Source organism: Melanaphis sacchari, unplaced genomic scaffold, assembly GCF_002803265.2.
Source record: "Melanaphis sacchari strain LSU unplaced genomic scaffold, SCAv2.0 Contig48_pilon_pilon, whole genome shotgun sequence".
In the NCBI taxonomy this organism is placed as follows: domain Eukaryota; kingdom Metazoa; phylum Arthropoda; class Insecta; order Hemiptera; family Aphididae; genus Melanaphis; species Melanaphis sacchari.
The window spans coordinates 2000673-2023710 of record NW_020271327.1 but is presented as its reverse complement, the minus strand read 5'-3'; the positions used below and the strand labels follow the sequence as shown (position 1 = coordinate 2023710).

General features: G+C 26.6%; 2 protein-coding genes across 2 annotated transcripts in view; both read left to right on the top strand.

The window, feature by feature from the left end:
• Positions 1-9734, top strand: part of LOC112598593 (gonadotropin-releasing hormone receptor-like) — an 80651-nt gene extending 70917 nt beyond the window's left edge. The window contains exon 8 of the mRNA XM_025345121.1: positions 9195-9734. Coding sequence (XP_025200906.1) covers positions 9195-9413 — 219 coding nt within the window. The 3' untranslated portion in view covers positions 9414-9734. The remainder of the gene's footprint in view (positions 1-9194) is intronic.
• Positions 9735-11560: 1826 nt separating this feature from the next.
• On the top strand, positions 11561-18441 carry LOC112598580 (odorant receptor 4-like). Its single transcript, XM_025345103.1, has 4 exons — positions 11561-11571; positions 11647-11735; positions 12594-13135; positions 17776-18441. The coding sequence occupies exons 1-4, from the start codon at positions 11561-11563 to the stop codon at positions 18439-18441; spliced, it is 1308 nt and encodes a 435-aa protein (XP_025200888.1).
• The last annotated feature ends 4597 nt before the right edge of the window (positions 18442-23038 follow it).

The window sequence follows — 23038 nt, the reverse complement described above, 5'->3', positions numbered from 1 at the left end:
CGTAGGAGCCTCGTGGCTAAACAGATATAAACGAAACGTATATATACATTATACGTATATCTATTTTGACGAGCATGACGGCTGTGCGGCATAATTTCCGTTTTGCCTGGACTTAAGGCGGTTGATTTTATATTTTACTCAAAATAATCCTCGGACTCAATTCGTATACTATTAGTTTCCTAGCCTCGGACTCAATTAGTATATGTCCCGTTTGTACCCGGGACTCAATTAGTATATTATTTTATTCCCCTTCAGGTATAGGGACTCAATTAGTATATAGCGTGAATTAAATATGGGTCGAGTTGCCGTAATTTGAACGTCTTGGTGGTTGTTCCGGTTCAACACGTCGTTGAAGAGTCGTGGAGCGGCCATATCGTAGTCAAACTGTCGTGGTGCGGTAGCCTCGTGAACTGATCGTCGTGCGGGACGGTGCTTGGTCGCCGTGGAGCGGCGGTGTTGTATTCGAGCTGCTTGTCGATACGACGTCTGGATCGCCGTGTAGTGACGAGGTCGTAGAATGATCCGAGTCTTCTTACTGCCTGGTGTTCTGGGCTTGGTTTTGCGATAAATGTTGACGGTTTGAAGAATTGAAGTGGACTGAATATTCCATTGCATTGTATTGCTTGTATGACGGCGATGCAGTGCCTATACACTCGAGCCAGGCGTTTGCCTATGACGAAATGAGTGAGATATGGTGAATGATTTAATTAGTTGGTGTTAGACCACAAGAAGGGACGTGTTTTTGTGGATTTTGTGGTTGAGCCGGTAGTAGAAATTTACTATACCAATTTTTATGCAACCTGGTATAAATGTATTTATTTAAAGTATTTCTGCTCACAAAATTCGGAAATATGATTGGCGCAGATGTATACGAATTAAAGGTCAATAATTCAAACAGTTAGAATTTATCACAGTCAAATTATATCAACATCACACATATTGCGTACAACAAAACCAAGGCAAACATAATTGCAAGGCTCGATGTGAAAATTATTACGGAGTCTAAAATAAATATATATGTTTGAGTTCTTTAAAATACTTACTTGTTTACTTATCCAATCAAATGATTTATAACTAACTAAGCTATTTAAGCGTGAATACATTTTAATAATGCAATTATTTTAAATTCATACGACGAATATATAAAATATGTAACAATATAATTTTATCTGTATAGGAATATTATCCGGAGCTATAAAAATAAAAATCACTCACATACTAGTAACTTTCTGCAAAAATTATTTTAGTTAATCGAAAGTACCGTAGGTCGGTTTACTTTTATGCAGTTATTTATTACGATATTATTACATAATAGTAATTTATCATATAATATTATAAGCATCTTAGGTATGCAACAAGTAAAATTTTTCTTTTTTGACATACAAAATATTTACAACGTTTATTAATAAAATGAGATCTTATGTTCAATGTATTTTTGCTGAAAATAGTTTTATTTATAGTATAAACTTGATAAGCTAAGTTTCGGTGACTTAAAATAATTTTGTGGTCTAAATACAGAATTAAATGTAAAGCACAAGCTTATACAATAGTTAACAGTTTAGAAGCACTAAAACGTATTAATAAACATACTCATGATTCAGTGGCTGGAAAGACGTTAGTTGCCATTAATCGTTTGAAAAATAGAGCGGAACCATGGAATCAACATTAACTCAATTCAGTAAATCGATTTCCGGATAATCAAAAGCGGCCAAAGTAATACTGCTATGTAATATATAATCAATTACAATATAATAATTTACTATATTATTATTTATAATACACGTGAGTGTATAAAAAAGAATGGATCGGTTCGAGATCGCTAAGTTCCAGTCATGCCTTTCCCGGGATTTGTTCAACGTGTTATGGTTATTAACAGGGTCTTATTGCATTTTAGGATGCAATACTGTCAAGTATATCATAAAAAAAAAATAGTACAATAAGAACGAAAGTTACAGGTATTACTGAGGTATACTTTTTACTAAACATCTAGACAATAGTGGACTAGGCGAGAATCGTATTTTAATTTTAGGAAGAAATCACGATTTAAAAATTATACAAAATTCAAAATATCCATTATTTAATTAAACGGAACATTTAAAATAGCTGGAGCTATTATTTCTTGGGTTTTTGTGATGAACTTTCTTATGCGTTTAGAGGTATACACCCACGTACAAATGCTTTTTAAACAAGAAAGGACATGTTTTTTAAAAAAATATTGTAACAATTAAAGCCTGGATAAACCCCAAAATCAATATTCAGTGATTTAAATAAGTCAATATCAAAACAATGTTAGTTTTTTAATCTTATAGTGAAAATGATTGTAGGTATCATTTATTTTAATTTTTATTAAGTAATGTTTATTTGATTAATGAATCGTCATCTGAAAGCTTATCAGACGATTTACAGATTTACAATCATTACACAATTAGTTTAAAAAAAATGAATTAAGACCAGGGCTAGCATTTGAAAAAAAAATTGTTTTACGTTATTTACAATTAAATTTTATACAAATTTTGAGTTTATCGTTATTCAACTTTTGCATTTATCCTTATTCAGAATTAAAATTTTTAATAAATTTTACAAATTATAACTATTAAATAATTGAAAATTAATTATTTCATATAATAATATACTATGTTTATTGTTTTGCGTTATGATTTGTTTTATGATATATCATATATTTTGTTTTATGTTATTTAACTATTTATGTTTATCGTTTTCCATTATAATTACGTTACAAATTTCAATCTTTTTTTTCAAATATAACGTTATTATAATGTTTGCAAGCCCTGATTAAGATAATTAAAAACCAAAGACAGCATAGACTACCTTAAATTTAACTAAATGTTTGAAATGTGTATAAGGCCTTAAATGAAAGAAAAATAAACTAATAATCGCGCTAAAGCTGACAATATAAGAATGAACTTAGAGATAAGTTTTAATCATCCAATTTTGATGTCTTTTGTAACATGCCTTCAAGAAGTACAATTAGGTAGATATGTATTAAAATTAATGAGGAGGAAATAGCCCAACAAAAAATTAAAAATGTATTATGTTGTTAAATGGATCTTAAAAGTTGTTTAAAATAATGAACAAAGGGTAGCTTTTTTGAGAGAGAGAGAGAGAGAGAGAGAGATAGTCCAAAATATTGCTGTCCAGTTATTTTTAAGCTCCAATTTTGAGTGAAATTCACGAAACTCTGGGCTCGTTACTTTAAGGATGACTTTGTTTAAAATAACATTAATCACTTTCCTAGTTTTTCAATGGTAGACATTAATGAGTTAAAAAATGAAGTTACACTTAACTTTTTAACATCTAAATTGGACGAGTAAAAATGTATTCCGTTTCAATTGAATACATTTAATTTAAGCAGGGCAATGAGCTATAAATATATGCTATATTTCACACATTTTACGACCACAGATTCGTTATGGAGTGTCATTTGACCAGTATAAATATTGGAGAGTCACCATCTTATAGCTGTTGTCGAAGGATCAAAAACACATGAGATTTTTTTTACTTATTAACCGAATATTGTTTTTGGTTCACAAAACAGGCATCAATCATAAGATGAATAATAAAAAACACATTTCCAATTCATGGGGCAAAATTAATTTAATATATTCGGACGAAATAAATAAATTACTTATGGTCCTAAAGAAAAGCCTAACAGAATAAAAACTTCACCGAAATCAATAAATAAAAGGTCACCAAGTGACAAAACATCGATCACAAATTGAGAAGATACAATTATTCATGTATTTACGAGTATATACGTTTCGTCAGCGAAGACAGCAGTTACCGTCATTTATAAAGTCAGACAACCTATGTCTATACTACGGCGTTGTTTCAATAGAATAATACAATTTTCTTGAACGATCATCTCGCACCGGCGTCGTCACACACGTAAAGTCATGAAGAAAAACAAAAAAAAAACTTTTAACTTTCATGTTTCTATATTGACTGAACTTAACGGATTAAAATATAAATAACTAATATGCGTTTTACTATTAACATTACACGTATTACACTATACTGGTACCTATTTGTATATTATTTTTAAAATAATCAATTAATAAGTGGGTATTATTATTTTTTTTCATTGATATATTTTTTTTTCAATTTTATTAAGTAATATGCAATCTGTACAATTTAGCACGATAAACATATTTGAGCCATGTAACAAGGAAAAAAATAAACAGAAAAAAAACATGATTAAAGAAGCCACCCATTAATGACACTTTAGCTGTTGTTTATATACATCATCGTTATGCTTTTTTTTTTTTTTTTAAAGAATATCGCTACACTATGATCTTTTCAGCCTGCGTCGGGGATTTCCAGAAAGAGTTGGGATGGAGACACCTTTTATGAGTGGATTGTAGTGATTTACAAGTTCGAGGCGAAACCTATTGTAGAAAGTTTTGGCTTCTTCGAAAAATGTTTTTATATTAAGATCGTTGTGCAGCGTAAAATTTGAAACATAGTAAGGAGTATTTGTAATTTTGAGGAGTGAAATATTTTGCAAAGTTTGATTTTTGTTGGTATTGGATTTTTTGGTTGCGCCTCAAAATTGAAGTCCGTAAATTTATATAGGTCTTAAAAAAGATTTATAAATAATTATTTTTGTTTTTAAATTTGTGCATATATATTAGAATAGAGTGATTTGAGTATGCGGAAACATAAATTAAGTTGGAGTCTTTTGTTTTTAAATGAATATTCCATGTTAAGCACTTGTCAAGATGGAGACCTAAATATTTTACCGTGTCATATGAGGGGATTGAAGTATTATTTATGAAAACGTTAGGACAGAATCCATGTTTTACAATGAAGATAATGTGGACAGATTTTGTACTGTTGATTTTGACCCTCCATTTTTTATACCAGTCCGCCATTAGGTCCAGATGGAGTTGAAGTTTAGTTGAAGCTAAGACAGGATTTTCGAACATTTACATAATTGCTTTGTCGTCAGCATAATTCGCTACTAGATTATCAGCAAGCGTGGGCTGATCGGAGACGAAAATATTAAATAAAATAGGGGACAATATACTACCCTGTGGTATGTCTGCGTTTATTCTTGAGATATTTGAGAAGACTGAGCCGTATCGAATTTGAAAATTACGATTGTCCAGATATGAACTCATTGATATGATTATATAAATTGTATTGCCAATGGAAATTTAATTTAGAGCTATATTCCTAAATATGATATTTTAATACTCAACTTAACCATTTCGGACATTTTTGTATATGAATGTTTAAATTCTTAAGATTTTAGATGACATTATTATTCATAAAGGGCTTGAATTTTAACATATGCGTAGATTGCAAAAGTCAAAAATGAAGACTAAAATATGTTTAAGTAGTTTTATTACTTAGATTTATCTAAATATTCTAAATTACTTTTTTTGTTTATTTATAATATTATTAAACACAAAATTACTAAACCAATAAATGTATTTTTTTAAGTAATAAGTATAATAGGTATTATTTATTTTTATTAGTTTCTTATGATAGATTACCAAATTTGAAATTCATTTTTACTTTTAGTTATTTTATCGTGAAACAAAAATAAAATACAATTAAAATATAACTAATTTAATAGAAAATAAATAGTAATCAAATATATCTACTGCTACTTTTATAAACTTGTTTTTCAGAAAAAATTTTATAACTACAATATGTAATATATTATGTGTTAAAACTAACAAAGAGCTAAAATATGGTAATAAATAAATATAAGATAATAAAATTCAGTTATTCAAAACTATTGTAAATAAAAATTCAAAAAGTGAAACTGATTTTCATTTTTAAATATTATTGTACTCTCTAAAAATATGTAAAATTCTATATTATATTAATTATTGACGAAAAGTGATTAAATCTCTTATGTAGCCATCGTATAATTGTGTGTATCATACTCCACTAATAAAAAAAAAATCATAATATTAATAAATATACATATTAAATACTTAAATTAAATTTTAAATTTTATTTTATACGTGGTATTAATTGTGGGTACTAAAATATACTTTAATCCACATAATTTGTCTAAATAATTATAAATATAGAAATTTTCGTGAAAAGATAATTTTAAATAAAACATACATATTTTTAAGTTACATAGCTAAATTTTTATACATTTTATTTTTATCTGAATTTGTAAGATTGGTTTTAAGTTATAATACTTATTTGTTATATATGATTTTATTTATAATACACAGATCTTCAACTAATAACTATATATAATGGATAGATATCTTGATACATAACACTATTATTGTCGTATGATGGTCAGGCACCTTATTAATAATTTAAATATTAATGTTCCATGTGTGTATTTTAATAAATCTAATGGCTATTTAATTCAGTGATATATTTAATGTAATATCGTTACTACAAATTAGTATTATAAACCATATACGTATAGCCACATACTGTTAATTCAAAACATGTTAACATTTACACCCGGAATCATTAAATATGTCTGAAAAAATTCATTAAATTGTTTCATCGTCATAGGAAACTTTAGAAGAATGCATTACTTTATTTAATAACTATTCAGTGTTTGAAAAATCTGATAGAGTCGACTAGTTAAATAGCAATTTTATAGATAACAATTTTCGAAGTGAAATAATAATGCTGTGTATTTCATGTGCTATATAGTACATATATATTATATATGATACTCAAAATATATGACATACGGATATTATAATTTTTTTTTTTTTTAATTGATATCTCTCAAATTGTATGGTTTGATAGAATTGACTTGTGAATATCACATCGCTTAATTATCCAATGTGTAAATGTTGTTTGTTAACCTATATAAACGTACTTTTTTACTGCAATTTATTTGATTCAGTTTTACTTCACTGTTTACCACACTGTTAGCATTTCATGAGACAAAATAACAGTCTATAAATTTTCTAGTATATAACTGTGGATTCTAAGGTTAAAAATAAAATGATTTTGAAAAATGTATTTACTATACCAGTCAGAGTAATTCGCTCTAATACACCACAAACGACACTAAATCAACTAAACTATTATCAACTATAATAGCATTGTTATAACATTAACACTACAAGAATTACAAACATAAAATGTGTTTTACTTTGAGAGATAAATAATAAATATAAAATTTATAAAATTATTAAAAACACTTAATAAATAATACAATAGTAATAATTATGCAAATATTCCAACCATAGCCTGTATAAATAGAACACAAAACATTGGTAGACCGGGGCTAGTTGTCACATGGGTTGGTTGTCACAAAGTTTATAACTCTGAAACTCTATGGTATTTTAGAATTATATTCATTGTATAAACTTAATATTAACATAATTAATGTATTCATTTTTTTCTCAGCTATGAGCTGATTGCAATCGTATGAAAAATTTTAAAAGAAAAAAGAAAAATTTACGTCTGTGAGTAATTTTTTTCCGCGAATACTTTTAATATTTTCTATTTATACACCATAGTTAAATGTATAGTTTTTAATTTAATACTCGTATATCTAGCATATTAACGTATATATTTACTGCAAAATACTAACTAATAAAGTTAATTTATTATCAAATAGTAGATTAGAATTATTCGTCAAAAATTACGAGGAAATTTTTGTCACATGCATGTGATGGAATTTTTTATTTAATTTATTTGTGACAATGTACTCCATGGTTATGTAACAACAAGCTTCGAAGTAACAAGATCAGGTTATCACAAATTCCATGGTTTTAAAGAAATATAAAAAATATATTATTGTTTGATATTATAGTGTTAAATTGTTTTTTTTTTTCAATATGTTTTCAAGATAGTATTTTTAAAAATGTGACAAACAGCACTTGACCTATACAAAAATAATTGTTATTAAATTTATTTATTCAAAGGTAGGTACATACTATTTATTCCCAAAAGAACAATAAGAATTAAGGATAATGGAATTTATTTTTTACATATGTACCATGATAAAAGTCACCCATTGGGAACACTATCCTAAGTTGATTTTAATTTTCTTTTTCTTTTTTAGCCTTATTGGGGATTCCCAAAAATTATGAGGGTAGCAAGATAAGATAAAAAAAGATTGATATAAGACGGGAGTCTTGAGAAGAATCTTTTATAAAAGGTTACTGCTTTTTCTTAAACGGCTTTGATTTTCAGATCAGTATAATATAACATTAAGTATGAGATATAAGGTGGTGATTCGGCGATTTTTTTAAAAGATATTGTTTTAAAAGTTTTTAATTTTGTCGGTGTTTGATGTTTTAGTATTGCCCCAGATCTGAATAAAATAAATCCATATTGGCTTAAACAAAGATTTATATACTGAGAGTTTTGTATTTAATTTAGTATGCTTGTTTTTGATTATTAGAGTTTTAAGTAAGCTGAGTCATGCATTTAAGGCAAGCCTTTTGATTTTGATGTGACCAAATGAGCCGGAAATCAATAATTAGATTCAAGTATTTAGTCGATTGAAATGTAGGAATTTTAATATTATCTAGAAATACCATAGAATAGGGAGAAATTCGAAGAGTGAATGAAATATGTAATGATTTGGATTGGTTGACTTTAAAATACCAATTTTTATAACAAGCAGCCATGAGATCAAGGTCGTTTTGGAGATTAAAGAGGATTTTTTATGAATTGAAATAATGACCTTGTTGTCTGCGAACTCAGTAACTTTTGTGTTTGGAGAAGGGTGTGTTGATTGTCAGCATAGATATTGCATAATGTTGGAGAGATGACAACACCCTGTGAAAAAAAAAATTAAATAGTAAAAATTATGAAAACTAGCCTTGCCAGTTTCCTCTATTCATATTTATATTTAGATAACTAGTGCGCAAAACGGTTGTTAGCCGCATGTTAGGAGAATAATTAATTTCACTATTAAAATATTATGATAAGATTTAGTACATCATTTAAACTTTAATTACCTATGTTACTTTTACAACTAATACACGCTTTTTGGTATAAATACATAACCTCAGTATTAATGATATTATAATAATACATATGCGTTTTTACATGAAAAATACCAAAAACAATTTAATTTATTATTTATGTATTATTATCCTTTCGTTTGGCTATAGTTTCAAAACACAAATTACGTAGGTATAAGTTTTGAAATAAAAAACAAAAATATTATTTTAAATGAAAATTTAACGTTTATGTACTTATTTACGTTTGTACAGGGTGTTGGAGAATCTGTAGCTTCGGTGAGAGTGGTCACATGGCACAAACTGACTGTACGATCAAAAGCAAATCGAAAATCTACTATTGGTAATAAAGCGGCATTGTTCAAATCTGTTCAGAACAGTAATGCGAATAATGACATTCTGGCAAACGAAAACATCACTGTTACTACGACGTTGTACAACGATAATAGCGACATTAACGACAAGAATGTTTAAAGGCAAAATAATGACAAAACATGCGAGTAGTAATATAATTGTTCTTTTAAAAATATCAGTTTGTACTTATAAACATGTACTCGATAATCTAATATAATCTGTGAAATAACTACAATGCAATGACGATTGTTCATAGATATCATGTTATTCCATCAAAAAGCCACAAGAAAAATAAATAAACTGTATCTGTAAATATCATCTGGTCGTAAATACTGTTTAACGGTATCATAAAAGGTATACAATAATATTTGTTCATTTTGAATTTACACACAATACCTATTAATTTTATAAATAATTATACACTTTTATCATGATATAGTTGGTAAAAATATGGTTTATACAACTTTATTTCACCTATGTTTATCTATTTTTTTGGTTTATTTATAATAATAAGTAAAATGTTCTTTGCAAAATATTGATTTTTGTGTTTGAGTATTTTGTTATAAAATCATTAAAGTTGCAAAAACGATTCTTTTTTATTGTGAATGTAAAATAAATAAATATTATATGTTAAACAAGTAATTTATATTTAATCTCCATGAGATAGTTTAAATTTAAATAATATTGGTGTTATTTTTTATGATCAATGATCATTATACATATAAAAACAATTGTTTACGCGATGAATGTAAATTGTAATATATTTTATTGTTAAATATAGTAAAAATTCAAATATTATAATAAACGTAAACATTGATGATGATTTACAATATTAAAATCACTTAGTATTATGATAACGTGTTTGGTTTAGTGATGTATTTTTTATATAAACACCCCATTAACGTATTGTTGTGTAGTATTTAGTTTTCAAGTAATTATAAATAAGTATAGGTACGAGTATTACAACTAAAGAGATATCAATACAATATTTATAATATGTGGATTGTTTGTTAGCTAAGTATCGCGTAAAATGTTATTGTTTTAGGTTAATCTGATTGTTAAATTAAGAATTATAATATTTAGCTTGAAAATTATGAAAAATAAATTCACAAAGATGATTGATTTAAAATGTTTTGGTTGTATTTATTTATTTTATTTGTATAGAATTTAAATTAATAAATATTAATAAAATACAATGTTATTTATGTGTGCGTGTGTGTGTGTTTGTGAGAGATAGTTAATTATTGAATTTTTATTTTATTGTATAGGGATCCCATGGTTAAATAAATGAAAATTGTTATTATAATTGGATATAATGTTAGACCTATATATTATACTTAACAGAGTTTAATACGGGGTAAAATCATTGACAAAATTTAATTTTTCTCTGGTAATGCTATGAATATTCAACTATAATTAATAAATATGTTTTTTTTATAACATCAAAGACCAAACAAATGCTTCATATCTAAATTCACAATTTTCGAGCGTTTTTCATAAAATTTTTGTCAATAGATTCACCTAGACCTGTAGTGTCATACTGTCATACTTTTTATTATTCTCATAAACATTTTGAATATAGCTGACTAACGAAAAACTCATATTTTTAAATTTATATATTATGGACATTGGTTACTAGAGAATAAAAATGTTAAAGCGATTTGAAAAAATTTTAGACCAATATTATTAATTTGGTCGAAACAACCCAAATGACTGTTATAAATGTGATAAATGTGTAAAGTTCACATTTAACGGAGGTTTAGGAAGAATATATCTACGGAAATATAATTTGTTATCTACAGATAATGCCGATAGGATCAGTTAATATAAAATAATAACAAAGTTAATTTTTTTTTTTTTGTAGTTAGTCGTATTATTATTTAATTTATTTTTGGTACGTTTGGAAATAAAACATTTTGTCATTGATAAAAAAAAGTTTTACATAGTTGTTATTTGTTCAAATTAATAATTTACATAGGTATAACATTATGTCCTTGCGACAGTGACATAAATCGTGTCGCATGTTTAAATGGATCTTATTATTTACAATAGATGTAAGAATTTACTATAGTTTTTGATACACCAAATATAATACTCGACTTGAACGATTTTCTAAGTAATAATTTACGGGATATTATGCGCGTGCTACAGTGCGAACGTTAAAAGACAAATAACTAAGATAAATAATATTTTTGGATGTATATTATTATACCTAATATACCTATATGAAAAATATTTTTGGATGACCGTAGTCGATATAGTAGGGCATGGACGTAAAGTATTATATTATATTATAATTAAATACAGAAAATGTATAAAATATTATAACTTATATCGTCACGGAACTCGATAGGTGTTCAAACAAATGGTTAGACGGTCGACTAACTAGGTCTTCGCTCGTTCTGTCGACAGTGCGAATCGTAGAAGTTGGATATTTGAAAAGTAAGTATTTAAGTCCTTTTTTATGATTCATTTTGAAAAAAAAATTTTGAATTTTACTCGAAATATATGTACTTGTTTTATAATCATATGAAAGTATAATAAAAATATTAAATGGAAAAAATCGTAAGAGATTCAATTAGTTGCATAAGGTAGGTGTTAATAAAGAAAAATAAAAATAAAAACTCTGTTGTTGGAAGTTTAGAACATATGCAATTTTGAAACTTAAATCTCATTTTTACAATTGAAAGCTAGGTTTTAAATCTTGAGATTTTTACAGTAAAAGCTATTTTCAAAACTATACATAATAAACAAAAAAAATCTATCAATTTTGCGATTTTGTAAAAATAAACATGTATGACCTTTTTGACTCAAATGCACTTTCATGTTAAATCTTTTGAAAATTTTCGATCGATATTTAATATTATATCTCTACACAATTAAAATAAAATATTATATATATAAAAAATTCTTACCACAACAAATTTCAGTTTTGAAGAGCTTTCGTGGACAAATAAATATTAAAAACATTTTTGAATTGTATTTATAGTTTATACCTATTGGAATTAAAAATTTCAATATTTCAGAAGTATATTTGATAACTAGATATTTGTATTCATTAGTTTATTATATACTATGATTTTTCCACAGCAATAAATAGTTAAATAAATATCAAGATTCAAGATACCTCAGGAAATTTGAATTTTGTAAATATTGTGTATACTAAAATAATATATATGAAATATGAATATATATTATAAGTATGTAGTACTCAAACTTAATATCGCGAGTATGTTTACATATTCTATATTTACATTACTTAATTTTTATTGTATTATCAGTCATTTGTTGGCGTTATAGACGTGATGAAGCAGCCCGGGCGTTTCGTTCTGACGTCGTTCCAAAAGTTTTGCATCAGATGGAGCGTGCTTTTCGATTCATCTTCGGACCGTCTATCCAGGACCGAAAGGGCGTTGAGGTCTGTTCAGTTTTCGATGATCATGATCACGTCGGTGATGACCATGACTTCGGTGTTGATCGCCGACAACAAAAAAGCGCTCGAATCGTTCACGTACTTCGTGATATGCGTGTTCATGTTGGCCATCATCACGTTCGCTATCCGGACGAAACGTTTCAACCGGACCATGCTACTAATGATCATTGACGAGTTCCCCGGTTACGAAAGGCCCATGCCGGAAGCGCTCAAGCGCAAGATGTCAGCAATACGTACGTCCTACGGCAAATTCACGATGAAGATAATGATCTCGTATCTCACACTGGTCTTGTTTGAAATACCAGCCACGGCTATGGTGCCGCTGACGGCCGCCAGTCTCACCGACGTCAAACTAGGTTCACAAAGCACGCAAATGGTGGTCCTATGGTTCCCAGGCGACACAACTCAGGTGAATCTACTACAAAAATTAATTTTTTACATATTTTTATTTACTATTGTTTGCATTTAAACAGCGTTTAAGTGTTCAGTATGATTTATAGCACAACTAAATTTAAAAAAAGGCATATGGCAATGGTATTTTAATGGGTAGGTATATGGAGATATAAAAGGGTAAAATCGCATTGCCAAAAATCCATAAACGAATTTATATCCTATAGTTCATTATTTTTACGAAAAAAAACTTTTGGTTAAACCAGGTATTAATGAGACATATTTATTAATATCAAATATTTAACCATACGATTTTAAACTGGAACGAATACAATAATTTAATTTAGTTGAAAATAAATCATTTTTATTTAGATAAAGATAAACAAATGACATTAGTGTTTAAAACAAATAAATAAATTGTAGGTAGTTTTACCGATTCGGACAAAAGCAATTTAATTGCATTTTATTTTGATAAACATAGGACAATTTACCGACTACTGGCAGTCATTAACTAATTATTTAGGTTTTTCTATACCTGACAATTAGCTTTCATAACATCCAAAGAAGGAATCCTAAAATTTATAACATATGCATGAAATATTTGAAAAATACATTTATAACTATATTATCTAAATAGTAGTTGATGAATTGTCTCAAAAACAGTTCACCGTAATGTACCTGTTTGTACATAGTTATCGAGCTTTACATAATTTTTTTTTCATATTATATTTATATATCATAGGAAATACCTATTTTTCCATAAAAAATTTATGACTAATTCATTATTAGCAGTATTTTTTTTTCTTTTTGTAAATATTTTTATTTTTGTTTCTTATAATAACTCATCTAGCATTTTTCATAAGTTCTGTGACAATCGTTAAATGTAAAACGTAAAATTATTAAATGTCGTGCTAAATTGAATAATCATACCATTTATCCCTATACCTTATCACAGAGGTTCCCAAACTGTGCACCACGGTGTGTTATCGGAGGAGTCGCGGCTGTGCCTCGCTATATTTATGTGAAACTGGGTTTTCGGCGGTCGCTGTGATAAAAAACAAACATCGATCAAAAATCAATGTGGAAAAGGAAATGAGAGTAGCAGTATCAAGTTTTATCCAAGATTTGAAAAGCTATGTAGAGATGTCCAGGCTCATCCATCTCACTAATTCAATTGTTTTCTAAAAATAAACTAAGTCTAATTTACTTTACCTAATAACATTAAAATTAAATAATTCGGTATATAATTATATAAAATAAATATTTCCATATTATCTATTGAAATTTAAACATGTTTGTTACTTTATATATTTTATTTAAAAAAAGTCATAAATTTTACTAAGGGCGCCACGAATAAGAAAAATTTGGGAACCTCTGACTTACACTTGATACGAAGAATCGTAAAATATAATACAATAAATTAGCTTTTACATATAATGTATATACATATAATTGAATTTTTATAGAGGAATAGGTACATCATAAAAACAAAACATTTTTACAATTTTTATATTTACCGATTTTCAGAATTTTATTCTCAGCAACATTTGTTCTTGGTAAATAAATTACAATAAATATTCTTTCATCATAAATATTCCTAAAACTTAACTACCTATCTAATATCCTGACTTTCAATAATTGCAATATTATATAATAGGTTGAATTAATATTGACATGCGAAAATATTTGTATTTTTAAATGTTATTATATAAATATATATATAATACAAACTGACCCGGCAAACGTTGTTTTGCCATATAAATTATATCTAATGAATATTTTGGTATTCAAATAAAAAATAATTAAATTATTGTAAGTGAGAGGGAATGTCGTATACTGGTATATGACTGAGATGAATGGAGCACTGTGAATGATGACGGCCCATAAATATAACAAAACACCAAATATTCTCACCGCCCATAAAATAAATTTGTCAAAATGTATATGGTTCGTTTGGCATTGGTAGCAATGAACCCACTCTATGATAAACTTGACCTTTGATTTTGAATGTTGAATTAAATTGTTGACCATTTGCAGCATTATTTTTAACTACAGTAAAACTCGCTTAAGACGCTCTCGCTTAAGACGCTCTCGCTTAAGACGCTTTCCCGCATAACACGCTGTTTTTAGTCGGTCCCTAGACATTTCCTATACTAGTCAATGTAAAAATCACCTGTTAAGACGCTCAGTTTTTCTCTGTCTAATCGGGTAAAACGCTCTTTTTTTCAGCAGATTACGATAAATTTTAGTAGTTTTGTGAAAATAAAAATAGAATTTTTAGTACTATACGTGTTCTTATCATTTTATTTTATCGCTATACCTATTTTATCATTACTTATTATAACAGTTTTACTGTATTTCATCGTCTACTCCTACAATAACTACTGGTTTGCAACATTTATCGGAAATTCGGAAAGTATTATCCTGTGTTGAAAATTCCGAAGAAATGTTAGGTTGTCTTAATAAAATTGAAAACTTTCTTGCTGAAACACATTGTCAGAACCTTAAACAATCAAAAATAGATCATTTTTTTAATAAACAATAATAAAATATGTATGTAATAATAATATTTTTTTAAATTAAATTCAGTAGCACAAAAATATAAGTATGTATGTATATTGTAATTATAATTAATTTATAAGTGTATTTCTCATTAAATTATGTTTAATAATAAAAAATAAACTTAATATTTCAACCACATCATTTTGTTTCATTCCCGCATAAGACGCTTTCCCGCATAAGACGTTTTAGAGAGCTGGTCCCTTAAAGAGCGTCTTAAGCGAGTTTTACTGTATTTCTGTTGCTCCGAACGATGTCATTTGGAAACATAAATTGAATGTTCGAATTGACTTCAGGAACAGGTTAGAATCTGGATCCGTACCGATACTGTTCAATGGTTCAGGTGGTGTTTCAATTTCCGGTAGTTGCACTTTTCCTGATGCGCAACACATACCAGCTGGTTCATTTTTGAACTTAAGCGCATTACAATGCGTAACAAACATTGTGACACGTTTGTGGTGAGCCACCCTTTACACCTAGGGATATGAAAAATAGTTTACATCACTCTCTGAGACCTACTTAATATACACAACAGATTTCATGAAAATCAGTCCAGCCGTTTCGGAGAGTTTGGTAACAAACATTGTGAAACGAGATTTTTATATATTAGATAATAATATTGGATAAAAGTTCCACAATCAATTTAAAAATCAAATGTTTATAAATAAAAATTGTGATTATATACCTTTAATACGTTTAAATAGCTATACTAAAAACTTTTAAGATACCCTGTATTATAATTTCAAGCTTTTTGACCCAATGAAAATTTTTTTATTAACATTTAAAAAAAATTTTTAAAGTTATAAATAGCTCAAAAAGTGACAAAATTATAAAATGTATAAAAAATACTTACATAAATACTAAGTAAAAATTCCAAGCGTCTTTATACTATAATTTTCATTATTAAGTTCATGATGAAAACAAAATCGATTTTTTAGAATACCGGTTATGAACAAAAAATTACGATTTCTTTAATTCCCTCCTCTGATTATTTTTAAAAGGGAAATATTACTCGTATTTTTAACCTCTAAAAGTACTAAATAGATTTCATTATAACTATAAATTTCCCCCCTAAGTTCAAAGCACCAAAAAGTGATGACTGATGACAGACCGAAAAAACACAAACATCATTGAAAAAACAATTTACTCATTATTCTGTTCAGAATCTAAAATAAAACTATATAAATACGCAACACTAGTTTCTCTATTTTTATTAGTTTGCTGTGATTTCCAAAAAATAAAACAAATGACTCGAAATTTTCACTGAATATTCTAATATTTTTTAAATATAAAATAATTTTCAAAATATTTGTTAGATACTATTATTTGAGACTTTTATTCAATTTACGTTGATACAATTTTTTACTTAATTGAAGAGCTTACAAATTTTATAAAAATAGATTCATTTTAAATTACCTTACAGCAATTAAAAAAAGTAATTTGTCATTGTAAAGTCACATTTTTTTTTTTTAAATCAAATGTTGGTGTAATTTATTTATATTTTTCCGTTGTTTTATTTTCTAAAATATTAACAGAAAAACTTGAAACAGTCCGTTATTATTTAATAAAAACCTTTTTTTTTACATAAAGGTACACAATAAACAATAAAGTTGTCTTTTTTTATAGATTGTATAAATATATTGTGTTATTTTTAAAACAACACTATTGTTTTAGTTTAAATCAATCTTTTAAAAATATTTGAAAAGCTAAAAGCAAAATTTAAGGCATTCACAAATGTTTTGATATATATTTTTTTTAATTTATAGTTAAACTTACACAATTTCACAAAAACAAATATTGCCCTAATAGTGTTTATAAATGTATTGTTTTCGTTTCAATTTTTAATATTTATACGCTAAAATATCATTTTATGTGTATATTTCAAAGTAAAAGGTACTCATATTATTGTTCTTTTTATTTTCAATAGTTTTATCATTGTTAAAATTTAATTTCAGTAACATTCTCAGACTGCAGGTATAACAGCAGACTTATCTAGGTGCAATATGTCTACTCGTATAACATAACTATTGGTTATTACCTACCAATATTATTGATTTTTCAAGTACCTACCTTACAACATGCATATCATACATTTTGCAGATTAGGACATATGTGTTTTCGTTTGTGGCACAGATTTTGATCGTTATGATCGTAAAGTTCATCATAACCGGCATTATGTGTTCGTTTTCGTTTTTCGTCAATCAAATGATAACCGAGTTCCAGATACTGTCTGCCTACATTAAACATGCGATTGAAATCGTCGAGTACGATATCTCCACCGACAAAACCACCGAACAGAAACTTCTAGACCACGTGAAAAGCTGCGTAATGCTTCACCACCGGCTGATCGACTTCAAGGACCAACTGAACGAGAGCTACGGGTACATCATACTGCTGGAGCTCATGTTCAGCACGCTCTACTTCTGCCTGTCGGCGTTTAACATGATATTCGTGGGCAACAAGTTTGTTATAGCCAAAGGCCTGTTGACGCTCTCCAACTACCTGGCCGAGCTGTTCATATTCTGCATGTTCGGTAGCATGGTCGAGGACGCACACGTGGGTTTACTTAGGGCATCGTACTCGGCGGAGTGGTACACGCAGTCCGTGCGTTTCCGCCGGTCACTGATGATGATCATGTCCAGGACGCAAACGTCGTTACAGTTAACCATCGGCAAGGTGTTCATAGCAAATTTGCCACTATTCTTGTCCGTGCTCAAGGTCTCCTATTCAGGCGTCAACGCGCTCAGGGCGGCAAACGCCAAGTAGAGTCATTGGTTATACTATTATTATATCGCAGGGTTGTCCTCCTATAACCACTATACACGCATAAAAGGTATTTTTGACAAAAATCGATCTTAAATTTTTTATTTTTTATTCTCTCTTCGCCATAAGCTATGATTTACGCATTAGAATACTTTTCATTATATTATTATATTTTTTTTTTCTTATCTCCAGTTAGTATAGGCGTGTGCATTGAAAGCAACTGGTAATTTAAAGAAGGAAAATTATACTTTTAAAACTTTTACTTATGACCAAAGATCACACAAAATGGAAACGCCATCCCCACATCATATGCAACACTCCACAGAATATAAAATATACGATAATACCGTGCATACAAGTGTAACATATAACTTTTTAGAATATCAGTATAAAATGTATGTTGACACACATCATATATTTAACGACCTAAAAATACGTGTATACAAACAATTGGTGAGAAAAGAGTGTAAATATTATATTATTTTTCTCTTATCTTTTTCATTTAAAAAAATTTAATTTACCATAACTTTTTATCCATGTACAGTAAATATTTTTAGCATAGACTTTTTGGTTTGGACTTTATTTATACTCGTATTTTTATATTATGGTAAATATTATATTGAATACACCCGCAATCGAATTCAAATTATATTGAGATATTATATATATATCCATAGTATTATGTTATTGCAATTGTTACAAAGCTAACAAAATTAATGAGAAAATGAGAAATACAAATTTATTACTATTTTTTTGTTTTTATCAACGGTATTAACATAGTATATATATAAATATATTATTATATTATTTTACATAAAACATACAATATACTTGTAATATGATACTCAATAAAATTAATGCAATGAAACTAATAATACGTTTTGGATATGTGTTATGAGATATTGTAATGAAAATCAGTGGTGAAAGTCAAATCAATACGATTGTATATATTTTATAAATTTTTTGAAGGTAAAACGTAAACAAAATATTATTATAAAACAATAATATTTTAACGCCATACCTTACAAATTGCATAACCTATGAACTATACACTTTAATTCTTGTAATACTTTAACTAAATCAATATTGTATTCAATTTTAAATTATTAATTTTGATAATTAATTGCCTTTAATAATCATACTCAAAGGATAATATAATCTATAGGCTAAGCGGCTTAACTTTTTATGACAAAAATCAACTAAGGGATAAAGAAAATATTTTTATATTGAGAACAAGGATAATTGTCGACACCAGTCTATGAAATTTATCAAAAAAGTTACTAAATGTATAACAATAAATTTTATCAAGAGAGACTCGACTTTTAAGTCATCGGACACATCATCATAGATAAATCACGATCAACTTTACTATAGAGTATAGAGTATAGACTATAACTACATAATATTACGTTATTAACAATTCCTAAAAAAAAAAAATTAAATATTGAATGCAAAATAATAAATCTTCGACAATAACAAGCAGGATTATTTTATTAATAATTTTTTTTTTTTTTAGCTTTCTATACACTACAATATTATAGTTTATTTATAAACTATAAAAAAAAATAGTATATAAATAAACTATTATATTAAATATTTACAATATAAATGTACATGTTGTTCAATAATAGGTTGATTGTAAACAGATAAAAAAGACTTTCCCCTGTAGTAGTTTTGGACTGACTTTTCTATAGCTAATTTGAAAAATGTATGAATAAAAATAAGAACACTATTGAATATTAAAAATACAAATAGATGTTATATCAACGGTCCCAACAACAAATGGACATAAAAACATTAATACATTATTTAATTTTCTTAAAAGTATAAGAACCCTTTTGTATAATAAAACTTCTTACATTATCTATTAATAACAAAAGTAACTACGAATTTTTTAAAAAAAAAGCACTTAGTACAATGTCTTTTGACCATATAATGGCTCTAAATTTAAAATTCGTATAGTTTTAATAATAAATTAGGATAAGTTTTTTACTCGGTTATACTTTCAACAAAAGTAAAAACCACAATGCTTAGTGCCACTAAATAATACTTTTTTAATACTATAGAAGCCGTAATAATCAACATACATTTATAACCTATTCTTATTTATATAATAGGAAAAAAAAATAAAAATTTAAGGAAAAACGCAAATTTCTATACAAATAAAATTTCTGACAAAATAATTTTTTTTTTTTTTCATAAATGTAGATTAAAAATTATTTATTAGATAAAAATGCTTGAAAATTGTACACAAAACTGTTCATAAATTTTTGATTAGTGAATTAAAATTTTATAGCCACGATATTCTTTTTTATAAGCATTTGAAATCATAATTTTGACAAAATTCACAAAAATTGATAAAATTAATAAATTATTTCATAATTATTAGAAATTCATGAAAACTTTTCTTTTTGTATTTAAGTTTTTAAAATTATATATAAGATTCTTCATAAATAGTTCATATTAAAACTATAGAATATAAAAAAATGTATTAATACAATTATTTTTATAGATATTTTTAATTTCAATTTGAACGAAATTACTTATTAAACGATAAATAACGATATTTTAACTATTTTATTGTAATTTAAAATCACTATTTGTGGAAAGTCAAACTTTAATATATTTTATATAATTATGAATTTTTCTATACGCAATAACATTTTTGATTGATTTTAAAATATTATTTATTTATAGGTACTTAATATATATTTTTATTATTACGGTATTTACGGATAAATTTTGTGTTTTATAATTTGATACATAATAAATGTAATATTTTTGGAAAAAATATAAGTATATAATACTAAAATTAAAACAAATAACTTTAATAACTATATCAAAAAAACATATTACTCTGTGATATAGTCATATAGACAGACCATTTCAGTTCAGAATCGTTTTTTGTATACAATAATATGAATTATTTAATTTAAATTTAAGACACCTTTAATAGTGACTCACTCAACACCTATTGTACAACAGAGTGTAACCCACTTTTTTTTAATGTATCTATGTAAATCGCATCGCTGGTAAAATAATATGGACTATACGTCTATGTTTATTTAAAATCATAATTATAATTATAAACTAACAAACAATAAATATTTTCAAATACCTATTCAACTCGTATAGTAGTGATAAGTATAAAACAGATTACCGAAGCAATTTAATTTAGTTCAGTGGCTAGAATACTACCATCAATTTTTAAATTAACTAACATTAAATAATCAATAATATAATCAAATTCAATTTTTTTTTTTTAATAAAAAATTGTTTACAATATTTTAAATAATGTTGGGATAAAGCTTATGTATGCCTATGTATGAGGTACAGGAAATTTCTTTAATTTTAAAATTGAAATTATGTTAGATTTCATTTACAATATGGAAAAATTAGAAAATTTTAGAATAGTCTTATAAATGTGTGTTAAAAATATTTGATATTATTTATTCAGTTAATTTTTTAAAATAAAATAAAATAAGTTATTATATGTCATTTTCAGTGTTATTTTTTCAAGTAATTTTTTTATTACTTATATTATTCTTTAAGGTATTGTATACTTAGCCGGGTAGAACATCGGAAAGTAGTTGGTTTATTAAGTTGTCAAGTAAAATGATTTACCTACTATTTTAATTTCACTTAATTTTATTTCAGAATGATATATATATATATATATATATATATATTTTTTTTTTTTTAACACAAGTACAAATGAATGTGTGTTATCAGTTTAAAATATTATATTTATACTTATAATAAAGCTGAAAAATTTGTTTGTTTGAACACGTTAATCTCTAAAACTGCCAGTAAAAATGAAAAATTATTTTAGCATTTAATAGTTTAGTTCTTGAAGAAAGTTATAGGATATTTAACAACACCTTACGACCTTTAGAAAACGAACAAAAAGAAAAAAGTAGCTAAAACAAAATAATAGTGTTGGTGGGCGATGCAACGTGATAATTTGGAGACCGATTATATCCACGATGTCAGCTAATAATGAAAAAAGTTTTTAAAAGTTCTTTATAAGAGGTAGTATTTTTTACGGACATCTAAGTGCACGGAAACAGCTTTAAAGATACAAAAAGCACGTAATGTCAAATGTAAATGACGAATATTAAATAACGAATTGAACAACATTTGGATCACATAAAAAGCGTAATTTTAATGAGGAATGAAACGCATGAAAATAGTCAATATTTTAACAATTAATAATTTTAACAAAATATCTGAATTTTTTATATTTTTATAAGTGTTAGTTGATTTAAAAACGTGTATTATAATATTAAATTATGAATTTCGTGTACTAGATTATAATATTTAAGTAAATAATAAAACATCCTAAATAAAATAGTATTTAAACCTGTGTCAATCTTTATTAACTTTAAGAAGTTCTTATCAATTTATGCTTCATTTTTTAATCAATACAAATTATATCTAAGGTATAAAATTATAGAAAAAAATATTCACCATAAGGCTATTATTTTTAATACATAATGTTGTTTTAAAAATCAAAATATTGACTAATTGATATTCCTTACAATATACATACCTGCAATAGTATTTTTTAATTGGTAACATACTGTAAAATGATGTAACA